The following is a 12,406-nucleotide window of genomic DNA, read 5'->3' on the forward strand; positions in this document are numbered from 1 at the left end:
AACTCCTCAGTCTTGTCCTGTCACAATTTGATAGCCCAGAGGCCCACGCACACGTTGCATGCCCACGTGCCCACACACACACATTTACCTGGGATCCAGTTCTGTTCTTTCACTCTAACAGATCAAAGCATTTCTACTCAGTTTGTATTTGCATTAACTAAAACATACTCATTGAATTTTTTTCCTCAAAGCTGTTCAAATAAATAAGATAAAAGTATAATCTTCGGAGTTTTAAAGTGGACTGCGCTGTTATTCCTATGCCTTAATAAAAAAATCATAAATCTTGCGTGCTTTCTCTGCCCTCCTTGCTTTACACATTCCATAGCAAAGCCAATACAATAATAATACCTTGGGGTTTGTGTAGGATTTCTAAATGTATGAACGTACTATGGTTCCTGAATAATGTTGCTAGCTCATATAAATGTACTGGAACTCTAAATTTAAGACCCATATTGTTATGAACAGCAAATCTATCACTAATGCTGAAGTCCAACACACTTTAAAACACTGAAATATTTGAAAAGTGATACTAACATAACAGCACAAAGAAATATTTAGACAAATTTGCCAGCAACTCAAAGCGAACAGAAAAACAGAGCTAGAAACATAGAGCAGTGCAACACACTCCAGCATATATCAAATGGACCTCGGAGAAGTCACCATGCACGTTCATATCCTCCAAATCATAAACAAAAAGGTTATTAAAAAAGAGTAGAAAGTTTATCATTAAGCAAGACATGCTTCACTTTATTTCCCACTAAAATTTTATAAGGGTATTTGACTCTCAAAATAGGGATTGACTACAGGGAATTAGAGAAGTTATCTGGCTTCCTCAAATGCCTGCAAGATAACCTGGCTGTGTTCTCGATCCTCAGCTTTGAGAGACAGCTCAGAGGCTGGGTTAGTCACTGATAGATATGCTTTACCACAGAATAGAAGCCATCTCTCAAGTAATAGCAATGGTCAGAGGGTGAAAAATCTGTGTGCTGTCCATCTCTCAAAGGTGAAGGCCAGTTCAAGTTTGAATGCAAAGAAATAGGTTGATCCCGATGCCAGTACGCAGAAGGGTTGAGCACATGCTGCTTTCCTGTCTGAAACTAAAGACCACGAGTTGAAAAGATGCACCGTACCTCTATTCACTGAACAGAGGCCATATCTGAAGAAAGCAAGGGGATATCAGCATTGCTTTTCCATGACACCTACCCAATAAAACAGTTCTTGGGGCCATCAGCAGTCAGATACAACTTGACAGATTTCTCAGAAGACCCTGTGATGTACCAAGAAACAAGTTGCCACCAAGATAGCTTAACGCTGACAGTAATGCTCATGGTTTAAAAACTGCTCAGAGTCCAGGGAGCAAGGCCAAATACAGCTGTGACATTGTCCAGAATCAGCTCCTGTCAGCATTACTTACGCTTCCGTTTAATGACGCTGGGCAGTTTTGTTCATGGTGAAGACTTTTCAGAATGTCATTTGTAATTTAAACATCTGCACATAGCCTTCACAACTGCGACGAGAACAATAACTAACTACACCCAGCACCGAAAGCAGCCCTCTGATGTGACCACCAATGGCTCAACACTTTCAGACTCTGGTCAACATATTTGGTAAAAAACTATGCAAGTTTTTCTGAACTTTTGCTATGCTGTTTGCTGGACAAATTTTCAGAAATAATGCAAGCACTGATGGGTGATGTCCCACTTCTTAGCTTGCTTGACACATTAAAAAAATGAGTTAATGGGAAAAATTCAGAAACAATGAATATTTGCAAAGGGGCAAACCCTCCAAAACCTCTGAACTAAAAACCTGTTTCCCTCCCACTCCTATGGAGTGTTTTAAAAAGAAACACACACAAAATCTAGTTGTTCTTTGTGCAACTACTGACTAAATGAACTTTTTGCAAAATGTAAAAGCATGACTAAAATAATTCTAGGTGGACTAACACATCCTTAGCTACGCAACAGTTATTGATCACCCCATTTCACAACATCTATTATCATGAATTTATCATGTAAGCTATACGCATAAACACACACACACACACACACACTTATATGCATATAAACTAATACCAAGAAGGTGAATAGAAACCATGTAGGGGCATCCGTGTCCGAGAATGACAATATTTCTTACTCCATGGAGTGAAGTAAATATTATCCTTACAAAATTCTGAGCCAAATTATTCATAATTTCATTACTCATAACAATGCATGCTGCATTAGGTTTGCATTATCTTGTAAGTGCAACTTAAACTAGGAAAAAATGCACTTCAGCTCAGAACTGATCTTTTTGTGGTATTATGACTATTACCTTTTCAGTATTGATTTGTGATCTGTTTTGTATTATCTAATTCAAGTCTGCTGAGTTTGGTTTGTGGTTTTCTTTTTAAAGCCACTTCAGGAACAAATTCCGCATACTTTTCTATTGAATATATTCCTAAATAATGGTACATCCTCTGTTCAGGAGTGCTACTATCACTTTAACCTTACCACAGTAAGGAATAACATTTGACTAAATTTTATAGCATACAATTATGCTAGAACATGCTTAGTGAAGAAATATCTCCCTAGCTTCAGGCAAGTAAGTTGGTTAATATCATGAAGCATGAGCAGACCTGAATTAACTGTATAGCAAGAGCTTTTTTTAATTATTTGTACTTTAATTACTACCTACACAATGTAGCAACATGTTTATTTTTCCCTTTTCACATGACTACATACGTGAGATATGTCCTTCACTGATCTATCTGTAAAATTTACTTCTTTTCCTGAACTGTTTAGAAACCCAAACACATTCAAATAGTTCAAATCAGTTCTTCCAGCATCCAGAATTACCTAAACTACGTTGCTCAGTCATATGGTTTCATTGGGCTCTCTGGATATTGAGCTGAAGCGTGTAGCTGAAACCACTTTTTGTGAAATTCTGCAGATTTTCATTGATCAGGCTGCCCAGCTTTCTCTCCCACCATTAACAGTTGTGTGAACCCATAGGCATTTAGCGGTACTTTTTCTAGACTTTCTAGATACTTTTCTAAAAATACTATTGACCTTCTAACTAGCAGGCAGTCACTGACTGCAGCCATATTGAGCTTGAATGACTAATGAGAGCAGTCCCAAAGACTGGGAAAGTAGTAAAAGTAGTAGGTTTTTTCTTTTTCTTTCTTTTTTTTGCCTTAGTACAGAATTAATGCACCCCTTAGGTCTCTCAGGTGAACTGCAGATGAGTTATAAACAGCAGTGCCAGCGGATTTGTGTTATCCTATGAAAATCATAAGGATGCACACATTATACCACGGACTCTGGGCAAGGGACTGCAGAATCACAACAAAGAGGGAAATGCATACCAACTATTAAATACTATCAGTTCTAAGCATGTGTTCATACCCTTTACATATCAGTTATCTGCGAGTTGCTAGGTAGGTAGCACACATCTGTGGTGCCTGCATTTGTAAAGCTTCATTACACTGCAGTTGCTTTCCTCAATTCCTCTGTCTTGGAAGAAAACCAGAGAACCGATGATGCCAGCAGAAGTACAGGTACCTTTTCATGGGATCAGTCTGAACAAACGGGAAACTCTGAAAGTGAACTCCATGCTAATTAGTCGGCTATGGTGAGGGTAAGTGGTGAGTCTTAGAGTGCTAACATAACTCAAAAGAAGCTGAATCTTCTTTCTTCAGATACTGAAAACCAATTCACCCCAGGGCTGACAAGTATGAACGCCTTCACGTTTAAAGACAACTTTGTTCAGAAGTTCTAAAGCCAGTGGCAACACCATTTTAGAATGAAAATGCCATGTCAGCCACAAAATCACCAGTGCCATGCTATAAAGGGGGCCTGCACTATTACCCACCTAATGCAAAGCTTTACAGGCTTTGCATGCACTGAAGGAACGGTCATTAAAAGGCCACTTCTGAAAGAAAATAAAAACCTTCTCCCGCTGTGAAAAGCTTCCATCAAGTAAACGCCTAATGCTGATGCCTCCCCACAGCAGGCTATTTATTGCATGTTCCAGACAGTTTAAATAGGGCTATGCATACGGCAGCAGTAATGGAGGCACACAAACAAACAGTGGAAAAATGAAAAAATTCAACAAGGGTGGTTAAGAAGACTTCTCCTAATCTTGCTCCCTTCTCTCCATCCTGCTTACCACCTCTATGTGCAAGTACAAATGAAGGTATCAAATAAGCCTGCTCTTCCCACCTCCTTCCTTCTGTGTTCATTTGTCTATAAAAGATGCTTCTGAAAACTGAAATCTGGTCAGGGAGTGATTAAAATCCTGACCATCAAAAGCAAATCATGTTTGAAACAGATAAGCAACAGATATGGTAGAAAAACATTTCAGAAGAGCAAACTTGCACACAAAACATCCTTTTTCTTCTTGGTTGAATCTATCATTTTACATACATTTTCCTCACCAGAGTGAGGATTCTAGGGCCTCCCCTCTCTCCCCAAATCAGCATCAGTTACAAAATCGTCCTTCTTAGCAGAAGGATAAACTCAGTTAGTTCTGGTATGCCCTTTTTACATGCCTGCATTTGCTAAACATTCCAAATTACTTTGACCCTTTTCTGAAGTTACTGATTTCTGTAATGCCTCAGTACAAAGCCTAAGGCCTGAAATACAAGCATTTCAGTGAATTTCCTTCTCTCTCACAAAAACAATGTAACTCAAAAACAACAAAATCAAAGGGCAGTATTATGTATAGCCGTCTCCCATACACTCATTAGTCATAATATAGACAGATTTATAAATTGAGTACCTTTGAACAGTCAATACTATTTAAACAGAATTTGTGTAAGTTTAAACAGTCAGCAGTTAACTTCCTTGAGTTTGAACAATTTGCTAGTAGATAGGAGAAGGGGAGAGGAAAATACAAATATGATACACAGTCCTACAGGCTAGGAATACTCAGTGCATATGAAGAAAAACTAAACACCACTTACTTCAGATTTGGAGGATATGTTTTCCTCCATGTCAGAATCATTGGGATCCACAATATCATCAAAAGGTGGAAGAGTAGGTGTCTTCTTTTCCAGTGTATCACTTTCTATTTTGACTTTCCCCATCTTGAGTTGAGATCTATCCTTTGTTTGTTTTTTGTCAGCTGAACAAGTAAGAATCAGTGGTGGTGCACTAGAAAAACTTTTAAATAAAGACTCCGAGTTACTTTTTTTTCTTTTTTTGGCAGAAAGTTCATCAGAATCCAGAAGAGAGGGCCTTTTTGTAGGGGCCTTCTTTTCCTGCTGCTGTCCACCTGTTATGGTAAGGATGGGAGTGTTTTCAGATTTTGGCTCCTTGGACATGGGTTTGGGTTCCTTGAAGGCCATCCTAGGAACAATTTTTTCATCTTTAAGTGGTTTGTTTTCTTTGGGTTTCTTAGAAGATTCTTTGGAAGATTTGTTGTGTTCCCTGGAAGGTTCTTTGAAGGCACTTTTATGTTCTTTTGAGTCTTTAGAAATTTTTTCCTTGTGCTCCTTTATTAACTTATGGGGCTTTGAAAAACTGTTACTACCACTACTGCTGCTGCTGCTATTTGTGTTCATAATCTTAGTTGGGTCCTGCAGAAACGAGAAATACAACTTTATTTAAAAGCAATCATACAAAAACAAACAAAAAATCCTAAGATACAATATGCAACAGGATTCAAATTAAAAATCTGGACTAGAAACTACAAATGATTATGTAAAAACAGAAACATAAGATACACAAACCATCATTTTGGTCAACTTATCTGTTAAAAAGTGGTGGAACATAAGCAGTTACCATTGTCTGTCAGTGTCGCCAAGAAAAGGAATGATTTGCATCTTAAGTACCAGATATGACTTTTAAGAAATATAACTTTTAAAATGAACATAAAAATAGTTTAGGAAACATTAACCCATGACTAATAAATGTCAGAAGAAAAAAAAAAAGTAAGAAAAGATCAGTACAGAAACCTGCACAGTGCCAGAGAGAATTAGTTCAGGATTAGAGCAAAGCAGGTGCTCTGATGACATTTCAGGCAAAGCTTGACTTCTCAACCATGATCCTCTCTCTTCAGGTTTTGCAAGATCCTGTTCCTCATACACAGTGACAACTCTGGGTCCAGCCTGGCTAAGGAGGACTTGATTGATCCAATATCTCAGTAGCCAATATCTCTTGACTGAAAACTTCCTCTGCTAACAAATCTTTCTTGTTTATTTTTTCCTCTTCTTTTGCTGCTGTCTATGCTGAATATTTCATTACATGTTTTAACTCAACTGTTGCAAGTGAAAAGGGCTTTCCTGTGAGTGTGATGACAAACATCCTAAAAGATACGCAAAAGCAGAAAGAGCAGAGCAGTATCACTGGTTGCTCAGTTGCTTCAGATTTTTACCAGAGAAAGGTCAAAAGGAGAAGGAAAATAATGATCTACAGTTAGAACTGGCAATAAGGGAACGGAACTATTTGAACTAGATTTTATGGGATGCTTTCTTCTGAGAATTAACCTCATGTTCTCTGATCCTCAGTGTGCCCTTACTGAATTTTCAAAGGATAAAATACCCTGAGCACCACCTAATTCTACAGCTACAGCTTGCAGCGGCTGCTCAGTATTTCAAAAATCCTTAGTAGCCTGACTGCACTGACATAAATACTAAACATATTTAGTAACTCTCTCCAGAAATAAGGTTATTTTTATACTAGTTGCAATCTACAAAACGACATTTCAATTTACAGGAACATACGCTCTACAAGTTTAGGCTGTTTACTTCCTTACAGGTGGATTATAAACAAGTCTACCTATATATTGCTAGGCATCACAGAAGCTTTTAGGAAGAAATGCTTAAGCAGTAGTATTGCATACATCCATTGATTTCCTTTCCCTCTATCATTTTTGTTCTACGTATAAAACCTAATATCCTGGAACTCTGGCAATATCAATATGATTTTTTTCTTGTTGATGTATTGCAAAATTTCTAAAAAGCCTAACTATAAGTACAGATTTATACAGAACAGGATTTCATTAACAATGTTAAGATAAAATAATAGGAGAAAAAACTCATACTGACCCCCTGGAGAATAAAATAAATAAATGAAAATAAAAAATTCAAGTTTTACTCCTGCTGGAAACCCATAAGACTGGTAGCCCACAAACCCAGGATAACCACACTGAGAGCAGGATCTGCCCTGACCAGCCACTATGCTCCATAACAGCATACAAACCTCCCAGTCAGGAGACCCAAATAATCCAACTCCTAATAGCAAGAACACCACTAATAACTTTAATGAAAGTGTATGGACTATAGTCATTCCAGCATAGCAAAGATTCCCAGGCCCATGCCTTACTTGCTGGCAAATATACATATTATAGCTGTGTAATCTTTAATTAGTCTTCCTCAGGACAAAAGAAGACAATATTTATCAGACTTGCAATCAGTTTAGTTAGCTGTGTCCCAACATACAGAGTGTTAGTGTTTTACAGTTACAATTTCACTGAATTCTGAAATTGAAAGAATGCAAAAACTACTTATAAATAAGTGTTTTTCCATTACAATCTTTATGCTAAGAAAGCATTGCTGAAAATAGGGAACTACTGAAAAGAATGTTTGCCCATATAAATATTAAAAAGGCACTTCTAGGTTTGATTTTTAATAATTTGGTTAGTAGTCCAAGTCATCTGCAGTCTGCGAAACAAAGTAGCACCCGTAATTCTCTAGTCTGTGTAAGATGAGATATCCTCTCATCTGTACAAAATTTATGTACAAATACCTAGCTCTATTTATTTTTCAGCAATCTGCACCAATGTTTACTCACTGTTCTGCAGTGATAAGAATCTGCTTTTCTTTTTCAGCCCTCTAGCATATATGCAGATTCAGTTTTTCTGGCTGTCTAACACTGCCACATATTTACAGAACAGCAGAGGGGAAAAATATATTTAGCTTTTCCTCCCCCTTACTTAACTGCTGTTTTAACCACAATATGGACGGGAGAGCAGCAGCACACTGGAAACTAAAGGAACAAAGCAGGACATGCAAGCCTCAACCCTTACAGGGAATGACTAATTTTAAAAGTACTATCTGTAGAACTGCTCTGAAAAAACAAAACAAAATAAAACAAAAAAACACAAACCAAGATAGAATTAATCTGTTAAATGGAAGTTTTGTCAACAAGATGAGAAGTTAAGAAAGGGAATACACCCAAATATGTGCTGCCTACTAACCACATTAGCAAATCATCTCTACTTAAGACTCGTATAATCTGGATGTGTTAAGCTAATGATGAATGCTGTAAAACCTGGATGTTTGAAACAATCATATGTACAGAAAGACCAGTCTCCATTCTCCTCACTATCAACAGTGGAAAAAAAATAACTAAAAATAATTCTGAATTGTTTTCCTCTTCTCATGCTTTAAAAGTTACCTTAAATGATTAGCGAAACCCTGAATTTTCACACACATAGTGAATGATTTGTTGTTGTTGTTCAGTCACATTTCTTGCATCAGTACTACAAATGGATTTTCAAGTCATATTAGGAAATCTGGCTATATATGTACCAACGATAACAATGGACAGAAGCATCAGTCCAGCACCCAAAGCACCACCAAACAATCCAACTCAGATCTTGGAAGAGAAGGGGATATGGGAAAACATTGGCCCAAAAGTTAAATATATGCAGTATGGATTAACTTAAAAAGCAACCCTAATAAGTTTCTGGGGAGGCCCTACAGAGTTGGTAGAAAGGACGAATGTTCCACCAATAACCTACAAGAAAATACTAATTCTTCAGAAGTGAAATATTCTGTGGAAACATCAATTTGGAAAATGATATGAAAAAAAGAAAAAGCTTTGGTGCTTCCTTCCATGTAAAGTCGCTTCAAATGTTGGGAGGAAAACAAAAAAAGAAAAAAGATACAAACTAAATCATTGCAAAATAATTTGAGAAAAATTTCCAAAATAAAAATTTAAATCTTTACTACACTTTAGCAAAGCGTGGCTGTGATCAGCCAGCCAAAATCCACTTTCTTTGGCTAGCCCATGCTACATGCACTTTTCATTGTGGCTCTCTGCCACAGTACCGTTTTCTAAAAGGTTAATTTTGAAATTTACTTAGTCAGCTATCAGATTAATATACACTCTACTAAAATTCCACACTAATGAAAGATAAATAACTTACAGTTTTGCATTTTAAATAAAAGCTATTATTATCTTAAACAGCAAACAATATTCTGATGACTTTTGAATGTCTGAATATAAGGCAATTCCTTGTTTCCCAGGCCACTAATTAAAAACAAAAATAAACATGTATTAATCATTTCTTGCACTGGATTACTTTAGTCAAGACTGCTTACCCATCTGAAAAAAAATAAAGTGGCTACATATTTTGTATTTTGTTTTATGCAAAACCAACCCCACAGCTATGTCCTATGAACTCCTTACTAATGCCTTTTATCTTCAGAGGTTGTTCTATCACGCCAGAGTTAGAAATGCTGCCCTTGGGAGAGATGGGATATGTGCCAGTCATAAACAAGATGCAGTTCTTTTTTTTTTTTTTTTAAATCAATCTCCTTACCATGAATTTTAAAACTCTCCAAAGGGGGAGGCTCACTTAAGTTGCTTTTCCAACAGATGAGAGCTATGAAGTAGGCCCTGGGGAGCAGTAGAACCAAAACCTATGGGAACTGGAGTTTTTTTATTTTTTTTAACTGTAAAGCCAGATTCCCTTCCTCATGGCAGCTGATGTTTTCATAGAAATAACAGTACAAATATCGGATCTATACTGTGATATTTAATACCATGTTTTCAATGACCCGCTTGTTAAGACAGTCAAACCCTTGCTTTTATGGATACATTCACTGTCTAAGTATAAAGTACCTTCTCTCACTTCCTAATCTTCTGCAATGACCCTAAAACAAGCCACCAAAGACACAGAGGAAACAGTATGAGGCACTTAAGTTTAGAGTTTTTCTGTTTTTAAAATTATTCACTGATTACATTCTATCACTGTAATGATGAATGTGAAGGTGGGGATGAACCGTGGGTAAATTCTCACATCATGTACTGCATAGACCTTAATGTAAATCAGAATGTGCTTAATGCTTCAATGTTTGTTTTCTTCCCCACCTTAAAAACTGTTGAGAGGAATAAGAGTGAATGACGTATTTTTCTCAGGTGACTTATTAGATGGTCTTTTTTCAAGGTCCATATGCAATATAGAGACTGTGGTTTTTGACAGGTACTATATTTACATACCATAGCTTACATTTGTGTATTCATCGAATATTAGTTGAAGCAAGCCAAGTGGATGCTATACTTTGATATATTGCGTAACAAACATCAAAAGAATAACAGAGGATTATAGGCATGTTAAAATATCTGTAGAGGTTTTCTTTTATTAATCCAAGGAACAGCAAGCACAAATATTACTTCAAGATATATGACCCCTTTGATGGAGCAGCACTAACAGGCCTTTAAAATAAATAATTCAGAAAATATGATAAAAATCTATAGTCTTCTCAATACAGAAAAACGGTGTTGCTCAACAGGTAATGTATTTGCAAATTAAACCACTTCTGGAACTAAAGGAAAAGAATGGTGTTGAATTTTCTGTATATCTTGCAGGGCTGGATTTTGACTTCCTGCTACAAAATGCAACTCTCAGTTTGGTAAAATGTTGCTTTAGGATAACCAACGTCCTCTGAAAGTCATTTCAGACATCTCCAGTTACTGACAGACATTCTGAAGTTAGTTAGAAAGCTAGTTTGAGGAGGTCATTAAGTGGTTCATTAAGTCTGATTAAGTCATTAAACTGGATACACTGGCATGGCCATGCCCATCTACTGTATTTTCATGTTTGGTCTAAACACTTAGCATTAGCGGGCATAAACACATGCATTATTTTCACTTTTAATAAAAAAGGTCATTTCTTCAAATGTTACGCCTATTGAAATAATGTGACCCCATTAAGCCAACGGAATGGAATGAGTCTCAAATATGCTTTCTGCTCTTGAGAGAAAAAGAGGAGGAGGTATCAAAAAGGAATTACTTGCTTGTGGGAATTTAGATTTCTAATAAATACAAATATGTTTAGTATTCGATTGAAAAACACTAGTTGATTTGGATAGAAAAACAAGTATTTTAAAAGTTTCCATAAACACAGTGCTATTCTTTCACTTTTTAGTTGAACATTGGAGATGAATTCACTCGCTGCTAGTTCTTCTTAAAGATTATTACTATAGCTCACATTCCCAAAGCTTTCCACACTTTAGAAAACTTCTTGCTCGTCCAGCCCACCAGACCATTATGAGCAACGACAATTGGAGAAACAGAAGGAGCATCGGCTCAGTGGTTGGAAAAAGCCAGAACAAGTGCATAAAACAGTTCCCCCCCGCCCCCGCCCTCAGACACAGGAATAACAGGTTTCGGTTTTTTGTTTACAAAGTAAACTTCAATTTCTTCGCAACTGACAGTATATATTATTCTGAAATATATAATCATCCCAATAAACAGATCAAACTGTTTCTTATTACTTGCATATAGTATTTTACACTGTATAAACAGGCATACAAATACAATGGACTTAAAAGCAACAGAAATATCTGTAGCTAGTCTACAACTATTTGTATACTCTGAAAAAATTCAGAAAAATGAAAAATGCATACAATAAGGAAGGCTTAAGCAAAAAATGTATTTCTGCCTGTCTTTATTTCTAAGAGTAACGTTTTTTCTTTTGAATCACAGTATCATGGCTCTCTAATACACAGAATTACGGAATTTCAGAAATATGGACACTCATATCTTTCAATGTGTGTTTCAGAAAAGTATCAGAGGAAGCAAACTTTGTAATGTTCTAAACATAAAACGTTGTAAATTTTTGGAAAATGAGCTGAACTAACAACATCGCTTCTTTGCGCAGATTTACTGTCTTGACTGCAATTCTCCGCTAAGCGGAAGAGCTGTGCAGTAGTTGGTACATGCTAAACAGTAAGCAAATATTTTTAGGTCCTTATTTTACATATTCAGAGCTATCAATTGACCTTTAAGTTTGGTATTTACAAATAAAAAATAAACAAACACCAAACCAAGCACATCAAAGGAGTACTGCTACAGTAAATAATAATCATCATCCTGTGTGGACACTTGACAGGAGTACAAAGACCTACAGTTTTAGGGTACACATGTAGATAATCCACATGCAAGAAGTATTAAGACTGATAATTATAACTCTCCTATAGCTACCATTTTTAGAGGTATATTTGATTTAAATTTGAACGCTGAAGATGTTGCATCACACTCCATATATGAAAATAAGTAGTTATTCCAAATTACCAAGTAAATAATAAATTTAACAAATTGGCTGGAACACCTACCCCACAACAAAAACAAACACCCTTAAGACAAAAATCCAAGGCTTTTCAGTTCTCAGAATGTTGAAATAAAAGAACAGACAT

The 12,406-nt window shown here is 36.5% G+C and overlaps 1 protein-coding gene across 6 annotated transcripts in view; it reads right to left on the reverse strand.

The window, feature by feature from the left end:
• MLLT3 (MLLT3 super elongation complex subunit) overlaps window positions 1-12,406 on the reverse strand; it is a 150,699-nt gene that overhangs the window by 36,693 nt on the left and 101,600 nt on the right. For all 6 annotated transcript variants that reach the window (XR_011137892.1, XM_068928224.1, XM_068928223.1 and 3 more), the window contains one exon: window positions 4,943-5,557. Coding sequence is in view for 5 of the 6 variants with exons in the window: in XM_068928224.1 (XP_068784325.1) it covers window positions 4,943-5,557 (615 nt within the window). In the remaining variant the exon portion in view is untranslated. The remainder of the gene's footprint in view (window positions 1-4,942; window positions 5,558-12,406) is intronic.

The sequence above is a fragment of the Struthio camelus genome, chromosome Z, assembly GCF_040807025.1.
Source record: "Struthio camelus isolate bStrCam1 chromosome Z, bStrCam1.hap1, whole genome shotgun sequence".
In the NCBI taxonomy this organism is placed as follows: domain Eukaryota; kingdom Metazoa; phylum Chordata; class Aves; order Struthioniformes; family Struthionidae; genus Struthio; species Struthio camelus.